The 24,512-nt window shown below is 42.1% G+C and overlaps 1 protein-coding gene across 1 annotated transcript in view; it reads left to right on the plus strand.

Moving 5' to 3' along the window:
* txnrd2.2 (thioredoxin reductase 2, tandem duplicate 2) overlaps positions 1 to 16,267 on the plus strand; it is a 29,111-nt gene extending 12,844 nt beyond the window's left edge. The window contains exons 12-17 of the mRNA XM_014994833.2: positions 5,060 to 5,196; positions 8,939 to 9,034; positions 9,570 to 9,662; positions 11,886 to 11,957; positions 12,971 to 13,068; positions 14,096 to 16,267. Of these exons, the coding sequence (XP_014850319.2) occupies positions 5,060 to 5,196; positions 8,939 to 9,034; positions 9,570 to 9,662; positions 11,886 to 11,957; positions 12,971 to 13,068; positions 14,096 to 14,225 (626 nt within the window). The 3' untranslated portion in view covers positions 14,226 to 16,267. The remainder of the gene's footprint in view (positions 1 to 5,059; positions 5,197 to 8,938; positions 9,035 to 9,569; positions 9,663 to 11,885; positions 11,958 to 12,970; positions 13,069 to 14,095) is intronic.
* The last annotated feature ends 8,245 nt before the right edge of the window (positions 16,268 to 24,512 follow it).

A 24,512-nucleotide genomic window follows, 5' to 3' on the forward strand; every position in this document is an offset into this window, starting at 1 on the left:
CGTGTTGTATCATTTCCCACTGATGTTACAATGAAACATTAGTGTGACTCTGTGGTCCCCTTCCACCAGCTCCTTTGTCATCCTTACAAAGTGCAGTGTCAGCGGGTACAGCACGAATCGAGCGTGAAAACAAAGTAATAAAGCCAGAGTGATGGGAATAGGCAGGGGAAGTGTCGCTCACTCACTGCAGGCTCCCCGGTTGGAGCGGGGCAGGACGGAGCAGGATGCACCCAGGCACGGGTCACCGCGTTCCCCTCTTTGTTCTCGCTCTGCGCCTTCCTGCGCCGTGCCAGCTCCGCGGAAACCGGCCTCGCATCTGTCACTGCCCGCCGGGCCTGCGCCACCTCTGCCCGCCGTCACCTGCGGCCGTCTTCCTCTTTCTCGCCTGTCCGTTTTCTGTTGTCCTGTCATTTCTCCTTTTTCCAGGCAGCAGAATGATTCACAGTGGAAGGGACGTCTGTCGGGTCTGTTTGTGTTGAACTAATTTAAAAGCAACACTTCCCGAAACTTGACCGGGAAGCTTTTATTTTATTTTAGAGCATGTGTGTAAGTCAGGGTGTAAGAGACAGTTCAGGTTTATGGCCCAAGCCCGACCCGAAACCGAAATTCTGTCTGGGTTGGGCTAGAATGCTTGATGCTTGATGAAACTTTGCTCTATGTGTTGTACAAGCTTGGTTATGAAAAGACCAACCCTTCTTTTTTTATTTTACACTGATTACAAATTAACCTGCGTCAACCATCTGTGCTGAACGGGACAAATTTGTATCATTCTTGAATTACAGTTGGGGGGCCGCAAAAAAAAAAAAAAAAAAATCTGTCTATGGGTCAGAATGACCCTACTTCACACTTTGGACTCCCCTGCTCTAGAGTTTAGAACTTCAAAATAAGAGTTGTGTCTTAAGTATTATTTAATCAGTCAAATCAGTTCAGTTCATATTTGTATATTCCCAGATTGCATCATGTTAAACGTGATCTAATTTTGATAAGTGGAATACAGAGTAATATTTCAGCAGCTTTTAAGGGCTGTTTTTATCAGTAGATTGTGCTGCAATTTGGCCTGAAATGAAAACAAGTTTGAGAGCCCTGCTTTAGGAGATATAAATAACTAATAGAATCGTTACCTTACATTTTCAGAAGACTGCCTACATCTCTAAATCCAGCAACTTCCATGAAAGATAAAATGGGACTTTTCAGGATGAAGCAGACCAGTCACAGTCAACATGCCCCCGCAGTCATTAAATGCCTCACTGATGCTAAAACCAGCTAACTTAGTAACCAGGCCGTTTTGGATTTCTTGCTTATAGTAGGTTCAATAATCATGAACCTATTTGTAGGTTCCAGATGATCAAACAGACACACATTTTTCTGTTTTGTCTGTTGGACGCAAAAGTAGTTTTTCTTTTTTCCACTTTAAAGTTGTAAAAGCTCACAGACTTCGTCACAGCAGCTTCCTCTGACTTGCCACGACTCAGCAACATCCATATGAAGGTTTTTGTTCCCATACGGCTCGGTGAGAACCGGCAACAATGCGGCGTGCGCGTCTTTGATGTGCAGGAGTTGCGAGCACAAGGCCACTTCCCTTCGCTGTGGCCTCCATCGAGGAGCCAGACTGGGGTCCCGGGGCCCCTGTGGATCTATTAAAGGCCAGAGGGGAGCGGGGGACAGTATCACCACTGTCTACCACATCCTTCTCAATGGCTGCGCCTCCCTCCACCTTTCCCCCCGCTCCTTCCTGACCCCGCGGCCGCTCCCCGCCCGTCCAGGTGTGGCCACACAAACACGGCAGGAAACAGAACATTTCCAAGCTTTCCTGTCTGCGTAACGATGGTGGACACTTCAGTCTCCTCCCCCGCTGGCCTCTACCCCGCCAAAGGATGTCATTAAACACCATTTCCTTATTTTGAAAGGGTATTCGCCTCTCTGTTTTATACAAGAGTCGACTTCCTAAAAAGATTAGGTTTGTGTAGAAGTTCCTAAAGCTTCCCAAATGGCCACTTGGGACTCGGTCCAGAACGCAGTCCGCCTCACAGTAACCGTACGCAATAAAACCCTGCCGGAACATCACTCTTTTTTTATGCTTTATTTAAGTTACACATTAGAAAATGTTTTTGACACATCGATGATTTCGTTTGCAAGAATGTCCTGGCACAGATGACGGCTGGAAAAAAAAAACAAAAAAACGTTTCATGGTTGGTTCTGATCCAACAAACTGTGGAGAAAGAACCAACAGAGACTCGATACAAAACCGTGTTCAGAAGAAACAGTCTTCATACAGTAAGGTGACTGCAGCTGCTACATTGTGACAATGTCAGTAAATGCAACACACGTTTGCTGACTGCTGATAAAGTTTGGGCTGAATCTCAGCACCTTGTGTTAGACTGGATCAACAGCATTTATTAAGTTTTGTTTTCAATGAAAGACATACAGACGTGCATCACTGAAGCACAGCTTAATTCAGAATATGACATAATTGGTGGTGTTCTAAATGGACACAGTGTTGACGCACTTCATTATCGGTGTACGTTGTCTTGTCCTGGTTCAGAACAATAGGCACTGAGGGAGCCATCTTCTCTGGACACCAGCAGGCGTCCTCAAACGCCAAACAACCAGCCAGCTGGCTACTGAAGTTCTGTCCAGTCTGACCCAGCTGGTCGTTTTTATCTAAACCACTGAGTCGCAGCTGGTTTTCCACATATTCCTGTCCTCTTCAATGTTTTATACCTCAACAGTACCCAACTGTCTGTGGTCGTCTCTTATCTGTACCAGTGGGCTCCCGACTCATTTCTACCGGCTGACTGAATTTTCTGCAACGCTACTTTCCCGGTTCTTTCCAGGACTCCTCCCTTTTCCTTGATCCCGATTACAATCCATAGATGCTACAGTTTTTTCTCTGCAGCCTCTTATCACTTTGCCTCTTAAAATCTTTTTTGGCTTGAAATGAAACGCGTCGTCATCATCACGTCTTGTGGCGGTGCGCACGATCCGTTCCAGCCCAACAATAACAAGCTGCCGCCGCGCTGCGCTCCCTTTTGTCTGTGTTCATTAGTTTGATCAGATAAGCTTCCAGCTCTCGCAGACGTTTGTTGTGGCTGTTTAGCTTCCTCTTAATGTCACAACAGGCTTCGTTCCGATTGGCCAACTCGGCCGCTTGTGTGACTGCATCAGTAGCCGTGCCAAGTCTGAAGTCGGGACTTCGCTCTCACAAGGCCAGAGGTATAAAAGTACAGTCTGAGTCGCAACAATGGGATTGTGTGAAAGTGTTAAAGCCTTAATCACCAAAGTCTTACAGCTGGCACATTTTTATCAGCAACGCAGCCTAATAAATGCTATATTATGACCTTGTTATTACATTGACAGTCAGTTTTTGACTGAATTTTGACTGCAGTTGTCCCTGCTGTGGTCCTCCAGTCACAGGTGTTTGGATTGAGGTGTTTCACTGATGCATTGGGGCTGCAGGTGCCACTAAATACATCCTGTATTAATTGGTGTGTTTTTCAGTAGCGTAATTTTCGGGGTGGGCGACATGGATGTAAAGTTTTATCACTATGTTTTGCGGTACTATTCTGATAACAAAAGCGAAAACAAGAACTTTTTACTGTAACTGTGACTGCATGGCACAGCAGTCAGAGCTCTTGAAAACCATATCAGTTTGTAATGCAAATTGTTTTTTTTGTTGTTGTTTTTTAATAGGAAATAAGCATCACAAAAAAATATATTTATATCGCTAAACTGAACACAGTAACTACACTTAATCATATTTTCTTTTTTTTTACATATTTATTGACTGTCTCATTGAACAAACTGTGGAGAAATAGCAAATCCGACACTACTCATAATTTCAGGGGATTCCATTAAGTGGAATTTATCATGACAATAATGAGTCAAAATTCTTTTAAGAAATTTGTCACGATAAATGATAAATTATATGATAAATGCCCACTCCTGTGTTGTCGTTGTGGTTTCTGTTGTTTTTTTTTTTTCCCTGTTGCAGGGACTTCTGCAGTGTTGTCTTGTATTCTCTTTATCCTTCTTTCTCTTCTCATCTTGTGAAAGTAAACTTGTCATAGTTCTCCTTGGCACTCAGACAGCAACACTGCTACACTGTTAGAGAGGACGCGCTAAAAAAAATCTCACCTCACAACATTTTTAAATTGTTTGTCGTTGCTCAGCGAAGCTTTAGAAAAATGCATTTTAATAACGAGGACATTTTTTAAAAAGACCTATAAACGTTAAATCCACATCAGTTCACCAACCCCAGTGCAGTGAGAGGATGCCATTCATTGCAGTGTTTTATTCTTACAAGACAGGAAAATATTTACAAGTCCAGCCTTAGGGAATCAGTCCTGACTGGCCGACTTCCCCTCTCTCCTCTCTCTGTGTGTTCTGTCCCATTCACCCGCACACGTCGTAGAGAACCAGACAGTTCCCTGAAGCCCTCCCCTCACCCACCTCACCCGCCCAGGACTGAGAAGACTGGGGGTGGAGGTGGGGGGTCGACGTTGTTCTTTGGCTCCAGCCAGGAAGAGGGGTCTCGGGGGTTTGTTGTTTTTGCTGTCCGATAGCATCTACATGGGTTCCTTGGGCCCCGGCTGTTTATTATGCTGCCCAGGCAGGTTGTGAGGAGCCGTGTTCGGGAGGGTGGAGCACATGGTCCGAGCTCCATCACCATGGAGACCTGCTGTCGACAGCATCCGTCAGTCATCTGCCCAGAAAGTGTCAGAATTTGCACCCCGGGACGTCCGCGGGGTCTTTGGGATCCCAGCCAAGCCCCCTCCCCTCTCCTTCTGCTTCTCAGCTGGCCAGATGTTGCTTAATCACCGTCACTATCTCCTGTGATGTTTCACAGCGTTAGGAATATCTTGTCAGGTCCACGTCTTTCTCTCGTTGCATATCTACAAGCCCAATCGCCAACACGGTCAATAGTTTGGTCAACGATTTAACAGACGGGCATAAAACCTTTTTAATCAAAGCGCACAATCAAGATGAGAAAAAAATGTGTTTTTAACACTTTCCTCCTTCTGCTCTTGACATATTTCCACTTTTCCTGGTTCCTCCTCAGGAAGGGCTCCCGAAACCAAAACCCTTGGACTCGACAAGCTGGGCGTGCAGCTCAACCAAGAGACGGGGAAAATAGTTGTGGGCCCAGACGAATCCACCTCGGTGCCAAACGTCTATGCTTTCGGAGACATCGGCGAGGTAGGCCATCGTCGGCAGGCGCCAGCCTGACAGCAGTCATGATGCCGATGACAATGAGGAGAGGAGGAGCACTCTATAATTACCACTTTTAATTCTGACGGGAAAAAAATACACAAGATGCCATGACACGCCACACCCATCCAGAAAACTGGAAATAGTTCTCTTAGTTAAAGCTTTTGTGTCTCACTGTGTTATTAGTGCAGCAACATTAAAAACACAAACTTCAGTTTCATTCTATGGGAATTCTCCCTAACAGACCAACTAGAAGTTCAGCTGAATTGGAAAGCAGAAGGAAGAGGAAACTTATTTTCAAATAATTAAGTCAAAGGACTCCATGGTGATTGATGGCAACGTGACTGTCAGTCATGCACTTCATAAATCTGCCATTTATGAAACAGAAGAAGCATCATTGGCAGCTTGCCATGTAGGGAACGCAGCAAACCTGGAAGGAAAAAAAAAATCTCTTTCCTGCTTGGAGAGTAATTTGTGTCTTCACTAGGAAACATGGTGGTGGCAGCATCATGTTTAGAAGATGTTTGCTTTCAACAGGAGCAGGAAAACAATCAGAAATCAGAGGTTCACCTTTCAGCAGGACAACACTCCTAGACATAAGGCTTGAGCTACTGAAATGTTTTATTCCGTCGAAGTCCGGAGACAAATATCATGAAACACATCTGACCGACGTGTTTGTCTAAAAAGAGTGGAGAGTATTTTCAGTCTGTAGATGTGCCACGAAAAGGAGTGCTGTTGTTTGAATTTAGGCAATAAAATGTTAACATTTTTATTTAAAAAGGAATTTAAATATTTGGATTTTTAACATTTTTTTTATATTGTATAAAAAAGGCTTAAGTGTCTGGAATAAAAATCTGCAGTGTGTGCCATTTCTTTTATCTGATTAATTATCAGAATAATTGATTGAATTATGGATTACTAAAATAATCATTAGTCGCAGCCTTAAACATTGCAGTAAAATACATCGATGTTTTCTGTTTCCATGTCAGAAAACAGAAAAAGGCTGTGAAGACTTTTAACTTCTTAAAGCATTTAGTGTCCAGTCAGTCTGAAAACTTGATCATCTTTCCAAAAGTTTGTTGAAGCCTTTAGTTTTGGCTTCATTTTAATCATTTCTTACCAGTTTCATGCTGACATGCAGAGTATTTTGCTGTATACAAACCTGCAGGTAAAATGTTTAGGCTAGCTGTGATAGCTTTACTTGATATGTTTTACCAATCAAAACTAGCTGGGAAAAAGCCACTTAACCTCCTTCTGGGAGCACATTTAAAAACAGTTAAATGTTCAAATTTTCACACTATCTTGGCACAGTGTAAGGAAAAAAATGAAATTAGAAGGAATTTTGGTTAAAATAAGAGCTGAAAGCTGGATGAGCAAAGCTCATCATCACTTGTGTAGAAACTCGCAAGATATTGTCTTGTGAGAGTTTTTTTTTTTCTCACCTGGAATAACTTTAATAATGTGATTGTAGAAGCTCTGGAGCTGGTACTGTGTTATTACAAGTCAAACCTGCTGCATGTCAGCGTTGTTTTTTCTACCACGACCAACTGGGAGCTTCCTTCCTGCCTCCCAGGTCTCATGACACACACACACACACACACACACACACACACACACACACACACCCCTACACACATTCTCTGAGCCGCTGTGATTGACGGCTAGCTTTGATGAGTGCTTCTCTCCAATCTGTCTTCCAGCATTTTCCCAACAGCAAAGGCATTTTTTCCCCTCTTCAGGTAAAAACTGGTAGAATAGTATTTTTATTTATTTATTTATTTTATTTTGGTAATCTTCCATGCAATATGGTGACGCATTCTAACCGACTTGCAAACAGCGGTTGGAATGCCGCAGCGCGCCGCCGTATACGTGCGGAGGCGCTGGAGATGTTTGCTGATAACAGGATGTGTTGCTGATTTAACAAGTTGAAGTCATGTCTTTAAAACTGCCCTGCAGCACTGCTGTTTCCTGAACGCCACAGTTGGTTGTGCGTCTCCATGGCTACGTGTTTGTCTGTTGGCAAGCAGCCAAAACAATAAAGAAAAACACACACAGGGAAAGATTTTCCAAATAATTTCACCCCTTTGAATTAATAAGCAGTTACTGAAATGATTGTTTACATCGTTTTATGCATCAAATGTTGTATGTTTTTTTTTTTTTTTTAATTACTAATGATCACAGTGTCATGTTCCTGGAACATTTCCACACTTTATCACGTATCATCCACGGAGCTCAGCGCATTTTACTTGGATTTTTATCTGATACGGCAACATAAAAACGGTGAATGATTGTGAAGTAGCAAGAAAACTTTGCATGTTTTTCAAAATCCAACCTGAAGATGAGGCTGTCTATGTCCAGTCTCCTTTACTCTGACACTCCAATAATAAAAATCAGGAGGAGGAAAGTCAAAGGAAGATTTTCTCACAGGAGAAAACTCTGCAAACATGTGGGAGAGATTTCAAACCAAAACCTTTTGAAATTCTGCAGAAAGAATTCCAGTATCATTTTCAGAGACTCCACTGACCTTGTGTGACTGAGCATCTGCTGTTTATATGAAGGAAAATAGGCTAAAACATTCCAGTGTCTGGATGTGCAAAACTGGTCAAGAAAAAGAACTGGTTCTACAAAAACCCCGACTCACATTCTTCATCTGGAGTAATTTAGAAACCCTATCGCATTTTGTCTCATCTTTGTCTGCTGATGACATTTGGCACTATAAGACCCTTTTTTTTTTCATAGTTTGGCTGGTCCTTCTTTATATATATATATTTTTTTCCTCTCTTTGTGACACGTTTTTTGACTGATGTGTTAAATGCTCCTTCATACTGATGGACATGAATCAAGGAGTAAACATTAGCGAGGCCAGCAGAGCACTGACAGCAGAGTGTCGGAAGCTGCAAGCAGATTTCCGAGCCAAGGTCAACAGATTCTGTGAGTCGGTTTAAAATCAGGCAGCTGAACACAAAGTGTCTCCTGATCATGTTCTCAACATGAACAAAGTCCCACTCAGGTTGATCATTTCTAAGAAAGAAAAAAAAAAGAAACCTATACATTTTCTTTAGTTTGTTTTTTTCCCTCTACCTGACATATTTTTTAACTGATTAGACTTATGGTCCAGAAAATCTTAACAAAACTCACAGAGGATATTAAAATTTAACAAAATCAACGTTATTGCATTTCTGACGGGCAAACTAAAATGAACCTTTTGAGACTCCGTAGTTGCTGTAGTCACACATGTATTACAAGCCATTTTCTGTGGGTATGTTGAGTTAATGCAGAGTCTGGGATGATGAAGTTGTTGTCTTGTGAAAACTTTTGATGTATCATAGTTTTACCCTTTGCTAATGTATACATTATTAAAACTGCAGTGTGTAACCTTTATAAATAGTATAATTTTTACATATTTGTTAAAACTGCCATGTCGTGAGAATTTGAGGCAGATAGTCTGTGAAAAGCTCCATCTCCCCCATCTCCTCCCTGAGTTGCCATCTGAAAAAACATGCATCAAAAACAACCAATCAGAGCCAGGAGGAGGGTCTTAGCACTGTCAATCAACCTTATGTACTGGTTTCTAAATGTGAGGAGAAACAACTTTACAGGAAAACTGTTTCTCCGCCGTCATCTGTGACCATGCATTGGTCTGTTGTTACTTTTCATTCATATGTTGAATGAAAAGTTTAATATATACAACAGATGAATTGGAGCAACTTCACATTTCTCTTTGCTTCAGGGTCGTCCAGAGCTGACACCTACTGCCATCAAGGCAGGAAAGCTCCTTGCCCACAGGCTTTCCGGCCAGAGCACCGACCTTATGAACTACGACAACGTAAGACACACACACACACTCACACTAACAGTAATAAAAGCCTTCATCTCTCCGCACCTCAAGCGCGTGTGGCTTTTTACGTTTATCGTTTTCTGCCAATGTGAGGCTGTTATTTGGTTGGTCTCTCATCTGAGCCTCCCCTCCATCTAACTGCTAGTCTCTCTTTAGGATGATTCATGGCATAGTGTACCAGCATTTTCCACGACGGCGTCGTCCTGCGTTGTTCTCGGTATACGTACTCGTCTGTCAGCGGGTTGCAGTGAAGGTTTTATTACAGCGCCTGTGTTCAAAACAGATTAAAGGCTTGTTTTAGCTGCGTGTGTTGAAGTATTTGTCTTAAAATTCATCTTCACATATAAATATTTTAAGCAAAGGAGCATTTCTGTCGTCATCGAAATGAACATGGGCAGACTCCACCTGCACGCGACGCTTTGGCAGTTTTGTAATTAGACGCTGCGTGGGATTTTCCCGAAAGAAATGAGCGGGGCCGTTTTGGCAAAGTGTAAACGTTCCCAATTGTGTTTGTGTGTGACAGGTGGCCACCACCGTGTTCACCCCTCTGGAGTACGGCTGCGTCGGGCTGTCAGAGGAGGAGGCCGAGAGGAGACGTGGGAAAGACGGGATAGAGGTGGGATCAGTCATTCTCATCCCGCCCTGGTCTGGAGCATTAAATAATGGATCTTTTTTTTTTTAATTTACCAGAGTTATTTAATAATAACACCATAAAAAACGTCAATGCATAAAACATAAAAGCCTCAAAATTTTAAATAGTCTGAAATATACATATAAACATCCTTCCTAAGTGTTTAAACACCCGTAGCAAGCTGTGAGATCCAGCTTTTCAGCATGTTTCATTCATTTTAAATAAAAATCAACTTCCATTATAAAAAACATAATGTTGCTCTCCAGAATCGGCTTGGATCATTTCACCATTGAAACACAAACAATTGGAGGCAGAACTTTATTATTCCCACAACCACTTCTGGCAATAAAATGGCCACTTAGCATGATGCTACCACCTTGGTTGAAGGTGCCATAGTTAAGTTAGTAAGTAAGTAAACTCTACTTATATGGCACATTTTACAGGTCAGAAACCACAAACTGCTTTGGAAAATATAAGACATAGAAGATAAAACAGAAGGACTAATTTGTCTTGTCCTTATTGACTGACAGGTCAGTCTTTCTCTTGTCTGATGCTAAGACGTTTTCCAGAGGGCATTTGGCAGCGGCCACGTCCAGTTGACCTTGCAGTAGTTGATCTATTGGTTTAATGGTCTTTCTTTGTTGCCATCCTTATATTCCAGGTTATACCTGCTTAACACACACAGGTGACATTGGTGTTCCAGTAACTTCCATTTTATTGAACCTTGGTCACCACTAAGACTACAGCCCGACTTTATGTCTTCTGACCTGGACAGTTTGGGTCAGATGAGGTCCAAGAGGGCACTGCTGAAAATGTTTACAGTTATGGGAAGAATAAAAATAATCTTTTATAGTCAGACAGCATCTCTCTGTGTGTGTCTTCCCTCTCTGTCTCTCCTTTTCTTTATTTTCTCCTTCTTACTTGCTTCCCATTCTCCCACTGGATCTCTGGCTGGTCCACTTCATTTCAGATCAATCAGAAGAAACATGTCAGCAAAAATTAAAAGCTAATTTAAGACCATTTCAGCCAGGAGATGAATACTTTGGGTCTTATCTTTATGCCTGCCCATTGTAGAAATATTTGCCATAACTTCATTGGGGAACTTTTACATTTTTATGTTTTAAATTCAGCACAAAGGAATGTAGAATCTGGAAAAAATGTGAATTTTTACAAAACAAAAACTGTTAGAACACTGGCTTCAGTCACTCAACTTTGGGAGGAAAAATAGTTAAAATGCATCATAAAAAGCTTCAAATTAACATGATATTCAGGCCTCCTTCTACTTCTAAACAGAACCCTGTGATTCCAGCGTAAAAACCCACAGGAAGCTTAACCTGTTGTTGGATGAAATGGACAGGGTCTTTAGGGTCCAGTATATATTTTAATATACAAAAAAAAAGAAAAAGAAAATCCGTGCGTATCTCATTTAAAAACAGCTGTACCATTATTGGAGAAATGGGGAACATAATCGAACAAGTCGATTATTCTGTTTTTGTAAATATTTGTATTTAATTTAGTTATTGTCATTGAAAGTACAATGCCCCCCCTCAACAACAGCTTTACAAACACTGACACGCACGCACATGCGCGCACACACACACACACACACACACAGTACATTAGCGAGTGGCTCTTGAGTTTACCTGCCAGATGCTAGCAACACCTGCAGAGGGCTGACGATAAACGCGGACCCCTGCCCTTGAGTGACGGGCTAGCAGGAGGTCTGATTGAGGTGTGTGTGAGGTGACGACAGGCGCGGCGAGATCTGAGGAGGAGCCGCCCCCTCCCCAACCCGACAGCTGCACGGTCCTCTCAACTTGTGTCGGCACGTTCACTCGCAGAATCAAACTCTGTACGTCTCAGAGAGGACTGACGCACTGAGTGGGCTGTTTACGTTTTGGCAATTGAAGCTTTGCAGCTTGTTTTTTTTTTTTCTCCATGGCAACACATCTTCATTTTCAGTTGGATGCTAATTGCTAATCTGTTTGAGTTGTAATCGTGATCCCTTTAAGTTTGCTTTTTTTTTTTTTTTTCTTTTTTTTTTTTTGTATACTGTCAGCTTTTGGTTTTGTGAAATTTCACCAAATTTGTCATAGCCATCGACATGGGTTTACACAATACCAGCTGAAATCTAACAAACCCTTTTTCTGTGATGCTCGACTAGATGTTATGAAGTCTCTGTGAACTGAAATGTTTATGTGTCTGTAGGTTTTCCATGCCTTCTACAAGCCACTAGAATTCACCGTCGCAGAGCGCGATGCCAGCCAGTGTTACATTAAGGTAACCCCAGAAGGACATCCCATCATCCTGAGGGTTCATTCATGATCCTTCAATCTAAAAAAAAAAAATAATAAAAATAAGGATCGTTTCAACTCTGCATAAATATGGAAAAGACAATAAGAGTAAAGAGAAAAAAAGTTTCTGTTTCCAGACCTTGCATCCCTCCAGTTAAATATATTGAGCGAGTTGGACTAAACAGATTACATGTCAGACTTTGGTTACCATTCAGCCAAAGCAACTGATTGATGGACCGATGTTTGGAGATGGATAGAGACAGCCGCACTCCAACCAGTTAAAATCAAAGTAATTATCTTTGTTTCTTCTGTAGCCATACTCTAGAAATAAGGGAAACTTATTTCACTCAACACACATGCAAGAACGACTAAACTTGTTCAGATGACCAGATGAGATATATTTTACTTAATATTTTTTGGGTGCCCCACATCTTTCTGATGCCGCCCTGGGCAACTGCCCGTAAAGCCCTTATCTAAAACTGTCACTTTATTCACGTTTTCAAAAAGTGTTTGATTATCTCAAACCAGATGTGTCTGAAGATTCTCAGTTTTCCAGGTATTTATATTCAGGAAGGTTTAAGGGAAGCCATTTTGTTTTGTTTTATAAATGTTCCTCTCTGTTGATTTCCTGGGGAACTGGTGCGATGAGGCGACAGCTGCTTGTCTTTATCCAGCCAACTGACCGCTGTAATTTGTGGATGTGGATTTTCAAGTTCGCACACATAGACGTGCACGCGCAGCTGGTGGCACAACACAAGAAAGTTGATAAATGCTCAACTTTTGTTGCTGTCTGGGAAAACTTTCACCCTTGCCTGTCGTTTGTCGCTGCCTTTGTGTCGCGTCTGTCAATACGTTAGTTTATTTATTCAAAACATTGGGAAACCAAACAACAATCTTGGACATCTTGAGTCTGTAGAAGTGTGTAAATGTTCTTTGTAGTAAGTGTGTCTGCATTAGCTAGCATTGGGCTAATCCTGCTGTTTCTCCTTTTATCTTCAGGTTATATGTGAGAGGGGAGGCGACCAGAAGATTCTGGGTCTGCATTTCACTGGTCCAAACGCTGGAGAGGTCATTCAGGGATTCTCTATGAGTTTGCAGTAAGTTCAGAATAATCCTGGCTTACATTTGTGTTTAATATTAACTATAGACCATAAGGAAATGACTGGGATAAGAGGTATTGTTTGGAGGTGACTGAATTTTGCAAACAGAAAAAAAAGATTTCACTCAGTTTAACAAAGAGGTGTCGGAGTCACTGTTGGGACCTGAACTTTTACATTTATGTACTCACATTTCTGAATGATTGAGTTAATTACAAGTTGTTTTGCTTGCAAATGACACTTTTTTTTTTACTTCAGGGAATAACTTAAATATTATTATAACAAAATTTGCTGAAAGAAATTAAATTCAAGAGCTTCAATAAGCTATGGACTAAATCTAAATATTTGTCATGAGAAATGATTATTTTATTACCATGGTAATAAACATAGCAACTAAATAATTTTACATCCTTCTAAGTGACGTCTTGTTTTAAATGTTAATGTTTATGCTGCATTTAAAGGTCATTTGTCTTTATGATTAAAGACCTTTTATTTTTACCTTTGTTTTTATTTTTATGAACTATTTTATTGTTTATAGCACTTTGAGAATTCTATGAATGTAATAAAACTTCTAAGTTAATTAAATACATATTTTTCTGTTATTTGGTAATAAAAAACATAACCTGAGAAAACACATTGTGACTTTATAAACATTTGATATATTGTTATTTAAGAAACATGATGGTCAGGCAGTTATTTGGTTCTGGATTTGCTTTGTGAAAATATGTAATATCCCTGACCAGCCATATTTTCTAATAATATCGAAGATAATTATTCTTTTTTTTTTCTTTTGTTCTGATGGGATTATATTTTTTTTTTTTCAAACTTTGACCTAGTTAGAATTTTTGGTGTTAATACTAATATATGTAATGTAACTAAATGTCTGAATAATCAAACCTATGCAGAATCCAGCATTTTTCTGCATTTAAGGCTATTTGATGTCACAGATCATCAGCTTTTATTTCTGAATAAAATCTGGCATTAATAACTGTATTTGTAATAACTCTATTTTTGTGCCGCTTCTTAGGTGTGGAGCCACATATCCTCACCTGCTGCAGACCGTAGGAATCCACCCCACCTGCGCTGAGGAGGTGGTCAAGATCCACATCACAAAGCGCTCTGGTTTGGACCCAACGGTCACCGGCTGCTGAGGTTAGGCCCCTCGGTTTCTGAACGCAGCGAGCACACGGGGCCCCTGTAGTGGGAAATAGAAGGGGGCTCTTATAGGGGTTTTCCCAGTTTCACTTTACCTACCGGGACTGGTCACTGCAGCTCCTCCACAGGAAGGTCTGGTCACAAACCACCGATCGGGGTTATTGTCAGCTAATGCCATTTATTAGCCAGGTCTGTTATTGACCCCTACACACAGATTTGTGCCTTGAAAGAACATAAGGTAATGAGAAAGAGAGCGAGGGCGAGAGGGCCCTCGTGTGGAATGAGCTGCTTTTAAATAGCCCGGCTCATCAATCAGGATGGAAACGCACATTTAGGATTTTCGCTGAGAATTCACAAGAAGCGGATCTGAATTTTCTTCTGAATATACATTCTGCAAATATTGTTGTTTCTCCGGCTGTACTTCCTGTCCATTAGTCTTCGAGGTGACACATACCATACGGCGCCCCCAACCCCCAAAACGTGACACTGATGGATGGCCCCAGGGCCGTCGCCGCAGCGACACCGCTCCATTTCCCATGGACACAAATAGTCAGCAGGGCTGCCGTCAGTCAGCCTGCAGAGGCCTGGACCGAGGAGTTTACCCGTCTCCATCCACAGGCGTGGACAAATATACTAATATGTTCTGTCAAAAAGCCGCACGAATGCAAAATCCAAGACTTAACACAGCTCCAGTTCATTTTACCTCAGCTGCTCTACCCAAACTCACCCAAAGGCGGCGCTGTTGCCCTCTTGTTTCCTGCAGTGCATTCTGAGCAGACAGTGGAAGATGGGATGAAGCAGTCACTGTATAAAACATGAACCCGAACGCATTCAGGTTGCACATTTAATCCCTTTAATCCCCATTAGAGATGCGTGCCTCCAGAAGTCTGACTTTATTGGTGCCAAGCTGATAAGGGTTATCGGCTGTATATTTACACGGATGGCAGGTTGGCCCTCGAGAGTCATCACCCCTGAAGATAAGGCGACTTGTTTATATCAATAAAGCATTAACGGAGCCCCGCGTCCGCCAGAGACCGTTCAACCTGCCGCCTGCGTCCGACATCTTGGCCTCTTTAAAGTCGACGGGGCAGAAATCGAAGAACCGGCGAGTACGTCGGAGTTTGTTTTTATTTGAAGTTTAATCTGCCCCGTCTGATTAATGATTCCGATGAAGGGAGTGACAGACCGTCAGGAGATGGTGGGGGCGGGGGGAGAGAAAAAAATAGAGCAGGAAAGCTACCAGGTTTGTTTGAGAGAGAGAGAGAGCTGAGTACCAGCCCCGATTGGGGAGGGAAAGAGGGGGGATTCCTGTGTGCTCTGTTCAGGGCCGAGGTGCTGACTGAAGGACCCTGACCTCCGCTCAGCAGGAACAGCTTGACTCTATCACTTGGAGCACAGAGGGCTCATGTGGTGTAGCAGAGCACAGCAGGGGCCTGGGTGGAGGGGAGGAGATGAACTGGGGGGCGGGGGGGGGGCAGCATGGGCCAGGGAGCAGACCAAACCAACCAACACAATACTGAGCAGTGCCCTGGGTTACTCAGTCTATGTTCCTGTGCTTAACGAGCCACTTCAGGGGGCCGCCAAGGTGGGCCCGAGGCAGTGCAAAGGAAGTCATTGAGACTGTCAGCCAAACTGTAATATCTGTTTGTTTTTTACCCTTCACCTCCCCTTTTACCGGGTCCCGTCTTCTCTCCTATTTACCGCTCTATCCAGCCGTTAACGCGCACAAAAAGATTTATTTCTTGTAACTTTTGCTGAGATATGTCACTGTTTGGTATTAATATTGAGGTCAAATACTTGCCCTCAGAGCTTCAGCGGTGCGAGTGGGGGTCAGGGCTCAACTTTCAGGTCGGCCAGCTAATGATGACCTGCACTCAAAACCAGAACCTGGGGAGTGCAGGCCTGATGTCACCTGGCCACAAACCAGCTGTAAATAAACCGAGAAATTAAATTTTACAATAAAGCTTTGAGATCTGTTATTTATATGTAAAATGATAACACACTCGGATAATCGTGTCGATAATAAAGAAAGTGGTTCAAAGTCTGAAGGTGCTGCTGTTTCAACATGAGTATATGATAAAAATAAAACAGAACCATTTGTAAACGGAAGACGAAGTGAAAGGTGCTTTTAAAAATACCCATTAAAGAAAGACACTTTGAAAGATTCCTGCATGCCAATTATTTGTAAAGAGAAAGAAACTCATGCTAATGTGTGAATGCTAGACTGAAGCTAAGTCTAGCACTAGATTAGCTTAAGTTAGCATTAACTGCTAGTCTTGCTTTGTCCAAAAAAAAGGGGAACTGTGTGGGTGTTGCTTTTATTCAGAAGAAGCCGTTTTGTTTTTAACACCCAGACTTTTATCATTAAAAAAATAAAAGTCCTTTAGATTTAACCAAGGATTCTCATTTCCTTGAATCACAGATTTCATGCTAAGCTAAAGAGACATTTTTGTTGTTACCTTGACAATCATTTGCTCCAAATATTTACACCTAATCAGTCACTGTGATTCTTCACTACTTCATACTTCTGCAGGTTACAGAAAATACCTGAGCAGATAAAACTAATCTGTAAAACTCATTAGATTTATGAAACCTTTAACCTTAGTTAAAAATGAAGCAAAATATTCTGAACTGATCACAGATTTATTTTTTTATCTGACACATGGGGGTACTGTTCACACAATAATAATTATTTTTATCCAGGCTAAATAGGGAAATCAAACTCGTGAATGAAATTAATCATGAGATTTATGCATTTTTATATTTTTTTCTTTTAGCAACACAATTTAACTAACTAAAAAGAGAGGTACACTGGTTATTAACCTTTTATGTCTAAAATTAAAGTTCATGACTAAAAATGGAGAAGTTTGAATTCCAGTTGTCAAATAGATGAATTAATATGCAATTATTTCAGAAACATGCAGTTTATTTGCTTGGTTTTGCTAAATTTAGTCTTTCAGATGAGGAAGAAGTAAAAGAAAAACCTGAATTTAATGCTTTAATACTATTCACTGTGGGACAAAATGACTCAAATCATAATGAAGCTTAATATGATGCTACGTTTTGTCATGTAAGATACTATTACACGGGTGGCTAAATGCTAAACGTGTAGGCCATCTGAACTGAAAGCATTTTACTGAAATACATAAGTTTGCTGTATTTGATCAAGAAAATGTTTTTTATTGAGTAAAAAAAAAGTTTCACACCTGTGGAAAAACCCCACCCCAGTCTAAATGATAAGAATGTATATATTATGTTGCACAGTGTGACAGCAGACATCGTGCAGCACATTTCCACCCCAGCTGATGCGCCGGTCCATCCGAGACGTTTTGATGGCAACCGCCGTCAGAGTCGACGGTCACTCTTTGACCCCCGGGTTGTCTCCGCTGACAGCCGGCCCTGCTATGTGGCCCCGTCACTCAGCTCCGGGCATCAACAATAGCAGAAAATTCCAGCGTGTTTGTTTGGTTAAGGAGAGAGCTCTCTGAAACCCCTGAACCTCCTCGAGATCCACGGCAGCCTCACTCACCCTGCGCACCGAACCGGTGTCGGTCCTGCTCAAGGTGGGAGGAAAGTTCAGCCGCTCTCTCAAGAATGCTCGGCCCCCCGTTCGGCAAAGTGTGTCTCCTGTGTTGCTCCACAATGGAGCAAACGGGTTAAATCCACCTTGAAATGCACTTAGCAGAACATGTCAACATGTCAGGGTGCGCTCTGCTCTACGCTCCGTCTTAATCCAGCCCATTGAACGCTGACAGTTGTCTGTGAGTCAGATATTCACGGGGTCTTTGTCACTTTAGCTCTTGAGCTCCAGCAGACCTGCTTCGGGGTGAGGGGGAGAAAAGCAGAACTCAGGTAACATGTTAAAACACACTTGCTAGTCGCAATGCACTGCAGTCACAGCTAAGGCTTTGGGATGTGGAGAAACGGATCCAAACCTTGTGTAAACATGTGTTAAACGTGAGGGAGAGGCTAAACCAGAGCAAGGATTACTGGTTGAGAGACGAATATGGCGCGGTTTTGGCCGCTGTTGTTGCTCTGGCGGTATCTGGCTCAGGAGCCGTCAGGCTGAGCTGCCTGCAGGGCGTGGATGGAGTGCAGTAGCTGCAAACAGGATCTTCTGGGAACTTTGTGTCTAAGAAGAAGGTGCTTGGTTGGATTTACCTACAGATTTCAGTCAAGTAGTGTGCAAAGAGGTCTCTTTGATTAAGGTGTCTGGATTCTCATCAGGAGTCTTGACAGCCATCCATCAAAGCAGGAGTTTAAAGGAGAGCAGTATGATGTTTTCCAACCACTTTGTATAATTTTGTAGCACAGTTCAAGTAACTATGCTGCCTTCAGTTGTTATAAAAATGTTGTCTATGTTAAATATGACTTGAAGTTGGGCCCGTGTCTCCTCAAAAACTCCTGCTATTTCTGAAACTTCACCTCCAGGAAGTCATCACAACATGGCTCCTCTATTAACCCTTTAACAATGTTTTTATCAGCGTTTCACTGAGAAGTAGCTCATGTAATGAGCTCAGTAGATGCACAGTTTCACCAGGTGTTTGCTAATTGCTGCTGGCTAGTCTGAAGGAGCTGAGCGGGGGAGCTTGAGAGCCTGGAAACCATCTCAAAGGCCGTCATAGCCCAACCAAGCATTTTGCACAGCTGAATGGTTTGCCACGGGAGATTCAAGGATTTCGTAAGCATGCATGAGAAAGAATCAAAGCAACACTGCAGGTATGTTTTTGATGAGTCAATAACATTATAACTCAATGTAAAGCTAACACAAATTTATTTTACATAATTCTGCCCCTTTTTCAATGTTTTATTGGCTCCAGTGGCCTTTATTTGATAGTGAATTGACAGAAAAGTGGGTAATGAGAGAACAGGGAGGGTCATCAGGCCGGGACTCAAACCTGTGATGGCCGCGTCGAGGACTAAGGCCTCCATAGGTGGGTTGTGCTTAATCCCTGCGCTGCCACAGGACTCCTTCTGCCCCTTTTCTAAACCAAAACGAAGGTTCTTCCTGATGTTTTACAGTTTCACACACTGCCGAGAGCATTTCCCTCCCGTCTGTTGTGCCAACACAATCTGCATGCTGCATACTCCCAATAGATAATGTCAAGGTTGTCTCAGTTCTTTCCCTCGCGCTGACGTCAGCGAGTCTCTTTGCAACAAATGTACCCTCTGCAAAACTCCCATTGACCGTTCGCTTCCTCTTTTGACATATTTGGATGAAAAAGGTAGAGTGATAAAGGAGGAGGACACCTGTCAAGGTGAGGGTGCTTTTTTTCTTTTTCTTTTTCTATTTTTTTTTTTTTTTTTGGTAGTCCAGCAGAAGTGGAGGGCCAGTGAAGTGACCTTATCTGACCCCTGATAAGAACAGGAATACCCACAGGAATGGCCTAAATTCAATACATGTGGCTTGTCCTGGGATGCAGTTATTTGGAAAAGAGATTTACTGTAGAAGCAAATGGTCTTACACAGAAGACAATGGTATCTATCTGCAGGCGAGTAAGATGTTTGCTTTATGTTCATGTAATCCCCAAAAAGTCATCTAGAGAGTGATTCCAATCAGTAACCTCAGCTCCTAAATCATTTAGTCAGGTCTTCTGCCACACAGGAAGCCGTCTTATTACCTCTGGAAGCAGCGCAAAGATTTACTGAGCTCATGTTTGATGACAGCACACAACAAAGGAGCCACATTTGTGTGTACGTGTGTGCGCGCACGAGCGTGCTCGACTGCCAAATCGTGTTGGTTTAAACCTGAGCTGTTTGCATGCAAAAACAAATCACTTTCGCATTCTCTTAATGTCTGGATCCAAACAGGACGCGTCACGTCTTGTTCTCTTTATTTGGACTCAAACAACCTCTTAGTCACCGTCTGCTGGATCGGATACAGTTTCCTTCCCTACATCAGTCGTCATGTCGATTTAATTACCGAATTGATTTGCTGTTGACTACTGAACCAGCCCTGAGATGAGCAATAGGCCCCTAAGTGGGCAAGCTGGTCTGGCTGAGCTTCAGTCAGGCCATTAAAACTAAAGAACAATGTCATTGATAAAAGTAAAGGAGGTGGATGAGTGGAGCTTGCCAACAGCTGACGTCATCCAGGACATGCTATGGTGGAAAATTGTCTGCTGCCTGAAAATTGAGCTGTTAGCATCTCATGACAGTTCAACAGACGGCAACGTCCCTCAATCAAAGCCCTTTTCAAAGTCATTGCAGGACTGACCACTACCCAAAATCCTCCATACCCACATCATCATCATCGTGCACAATGACGATCTGACGATGCTACAAAGCAAGGAGAGCACTAAACAGAAATGTAAGTACGATTAATAAATCAGCGCCAGCAGTGAAACCTGATGTTCCCAGATGCTCTTAATCTAATTTTACTGAACTTCAGCAAATTTTACAAAAGAGAATAGGAAATTTCCAAATCCTGCATAATCGAAGCAGGCAGAGTCGAATTATACTGAATCTGGTTTTGCTGTAACAGCAGCAAAAGGTGATATCACATAAAATCCCAACCACAATATATTCACTAGTGAAAATGTTCAATAAATGCAGGACAATGAATACTGCTGACTTTGGTAGACCTCTTTTTATATAATATATTTTACTGCTATTGAATTGTTCTAAACTTGCCAAAAAAAAACATATATGGTGAACATTTCCTAAACTGTCTGGATAATACATCTTGAAATGAAGCTAAATCTTAAAAACCCAGTGTTACATCAGCCTAAGCAGCCCAGAGAGGACATATTTCTGCTCTGATCTGAACTTGACACAATTTAGGAGCTAATCCGTTTTACAAGCTGCTGCCTAACAAACTGCTTTTTGCTTCCGACAGAATTCGCCGAACACCAGCAGAACCGAGAAATCATCAGCACCGAGCTGACAGCTTCCCTCCGACAGGGTCTGCTTCAGGGCTCAGGTGTTATCAGTCTGAGTCACGTCACATAAATCAAAGTGTCTTCCACTGCCATGACTGCTTGACTGCTTCCCCCAAACTGCAGCCAGCACATCTGGCTGCAGTTGGGAGAAACTGCTCCGGCCTGAGCTGCGCACAAATCACAACTCCCGTGGATTGTCATGTCCACGCCACAGCCATCCTTCTACTAGGACAAGACGCAGACGGGTCGAGTAGCGGAGACAGACTGCACGTCAACCTCGCCTTGTGACTTCTGTCTGACAGATTCTGTCCTGTTTAGCTAATAAAAGCGGCGGGTGGCTTGTGATTGAATCAGGCTCTCACATAAACACTGAACTCAATTGTGGATGTGCTGTGTAAGCTGTGCTTCAGAAGCACGTAGTTATGGCTGGGTTTATTTTTTGGGCGCTTATCTGAAGAAAGACACTGGTCTGTATTTGCATGAGACAGTGCGTGACTGTACCATGTGTGGTCAAGCTGGAGAGAATCTTGTGCAGCATTTACTTGTGTCCTCACTCGTCACCTTGAACGTTCGATGAATGCTTGCAGACAATGTTCGCTGAACGTCAAAATAAAACACCTTTAACTTTCTAATGGACATTGTCTGCGAACATTCAGCCAACATCTGGCAAACGTCCAGCCAATGTTCAATGATGATGTTTCATTTTGGCGTTTGCCGAATGTTGTCTGCAATCGTTGAAAGTTTGCAGACAATACTTTGCCAAACATCATAGTGGCCTGGATTAATGACATTGAAGACTACCAAGGCAAAAGTATCGATAGAAAAATAACACTTTATCCTACTATACATGTATGTACATAAGAGATATCATCAGTAAAACATTCATCAGAAAAATACTGTAGAAGAGCATCAATTTTAATGCAATAGGTTTTGGAATAAAAAATGCATAATAATAAGAGGAAGAAGAAGAAATAACTCAGAAAATGTCAGCATTTTAAAACATCCATTACTTAGATAAATACTTTAGGATATATTTCCAAAAACTTAATGCTGTGATGATACATACACAGACTGTTAAGTCTGACAAGAAGGTCAAAATAGAGCAAACATGTAACGGGGCAAATAACTTTTTCAAGTCAGATCGGATAGAGATCTTTGAGGATTGCGTTCTATTTACTTCCATCTCTGTCCATCTTCCTTCCCTACACAATGACACTGGTACTTGCATTAATGTTACTCCTTAAACACTAAAAGAAAGACAATTAAATCTTGAACATACATGAGATGCATTCACAAGCACTGTTTCTGATGCTTAGCAGCAAGATTAGAGATAATATTTCTGCTTGTTCTACTCGTTTTTGAGGACAGGACCTTGAGAAACGGCTCCGTCTTTAAAAATGGGGAGTTTCACAAAAGAACTGATAGGAACATTAAGCCAGACACGGGTTGCCTCCCTGCTTTCACTGCACAAAGGGAGGACAGTTCGGTGTTGCTGATAGTGGCATTAAAACTGCATTTTGCTCCACTCCTCAAAGTGATAGCCAGCTCGGTCACTCCTCGCCCTCCCTGACTTCTCTCCGTTCTCACCTGCAGAGATGCCCAAGAAAAACACGAGCCAGCAAGGCCTCGCCGTCACATGTGATGATACCGGCACATACTTCTTCTTCTACAGATGCATCTTAATGGACACTCATCCATGTGCTTACAGCGTTCTAGTCTTGACTGATTTCAGAGTTAAGAAAAATACCTTGGTGTGTTTTTAGTGTAATTTGATAGAGGTTTGTACTGCTGTGGTACATCTACAAAATCACTCTGACAGGCAATAAAATGTGAAATTCTGGGTCTACTTTAGACCATTCCTTACTTGTTTGGTAGTGTTGCAGGTTAGTTTTTACCAAAGGGGTCCATTAAAGTAGCCCTCCTTTTATTATTATTCAATTCACAGTGTGTTATACACCAGTACTATAGTATACTGGGAGCTAAACCCACAACCTGATGCTTCCACCTACATGCTTGACAGGTATTACTGGGCCTCACCTTGACTCCATAGCTGCTCTGTAGGCCAGTTAGCTCCCATCTGGAACGAACTTTTCTTTCTTGTTTGACATCTTTTCAGTCCATGTTGGTGTTAAACTTCCTTATTCATTGACAGCAGCACTTCTGTTCCAGGGTACGCTTCAGCCTTGGTTATTGCTTGGTTGTTCCTTTTTTTTTTTTGTAATCGTGCGGCTACTTTCTGGAGAAATTGATACGTCCATTTAATTTGTACTGTTGGATCTGCATTTGTCAATAAGTGGCGAGTTCTTGGGTCTTCATGAACTTCACTGGACTTCACAATTTCTCCAGGAATACAATGAAATTAGAAATGTACAGCGTCCACAGCAACTTAAGTTTATTGGCAAAATCCAAAAAGTTCAAGGAGCTAGCTAGATACAAAACAAAATGTAAGGATTGCATTCACTTATCAGGTGTGGTCTCAGGTATGCAACAAAGGGCTTTCTTTGGTTGCATCAGGTGTGCTGAATAAAGCACAATTCAAACTACTGGGCAGTTGACAGTAACATCAATTATTTTAGAAACATCAGTCAAGAAAATTGTCAAAAGCATTCAGGGACGCAGACAATAAGATGGCAAAGATCCTGGACAATTAGGTCAGAAGCATATTTTGTAGTTTTAAAGGAACAATGGCTTCACCACCTAAACATGGTAGACAGATGAAGTGTTCTACCACTTTGAACACTTCCCAGAAGGCAGGTGTTCAAAAAGTCTTACCACAGTAAATTGACTGTGACCACTCACCTCACCAAAACCACACAAACTTAACATGTAACATGTTTTCTTCCAGAATTGTCTGTGATTTAGCTCCATCTATCCACTCCGTTACTGTGGGGATGAAGAGAGCGTCCCCACAGTATCATTCAGCATGCGTTAGTGTAGGGATGAAATGTTAACGTTAATCTGTGTGTTTATTTCTGTGTTCATTTTCTGCCGTACGTTTTTTTTTGTTACTAGGCTTACTGTGTCCGCTACCTGTTGTGTGGCAATCCAGACTTTACATGCCTTTCTTTCAAGAATAACGTTCATATTCTTCTTCTTCACATTCACACAATAAAATCCCAGAAAAATGTGGAAAAACAAGATGTTAATTTTTTTTTTTTTATTGTTCAAATTTTAAGGTTTAGTCATGAGTTTTTCCAGAGACTTGTACCTCTCTGTGATAAGAAAATAGCCTGGGGACAGAATGCCAACAGACTGGAGCCTCAGAGATCTCATCCGTTTCAATCCCACCGTGGTCCGCTGGTTGCCCAGTCTGACCCGCAACCTTTCTAATTTGGTGATGAGCTGTAAAGTGACCTGCCTGCCCCGGGTTGCAACAGGAGTGGGATTCCAGGGATGGGTGACACCGTA

The sequence above is a fragment of the Poecilia mexicana genome, unplaced genomic scaffold, assembly GCF_051168715.1.
Source record: "Poecilia mexicana isolate PSO_F unplaced genomic scaffold, ASM5116871v1 scaffold_9, whole genome shotgun sequence".
Lineage (NCBI taxonomy): Eukaryota > Metazoa > Chordata > Actinopteri > Cyprinodontiformes > Poeciliidae > Poecilia > Poecilia mexicana.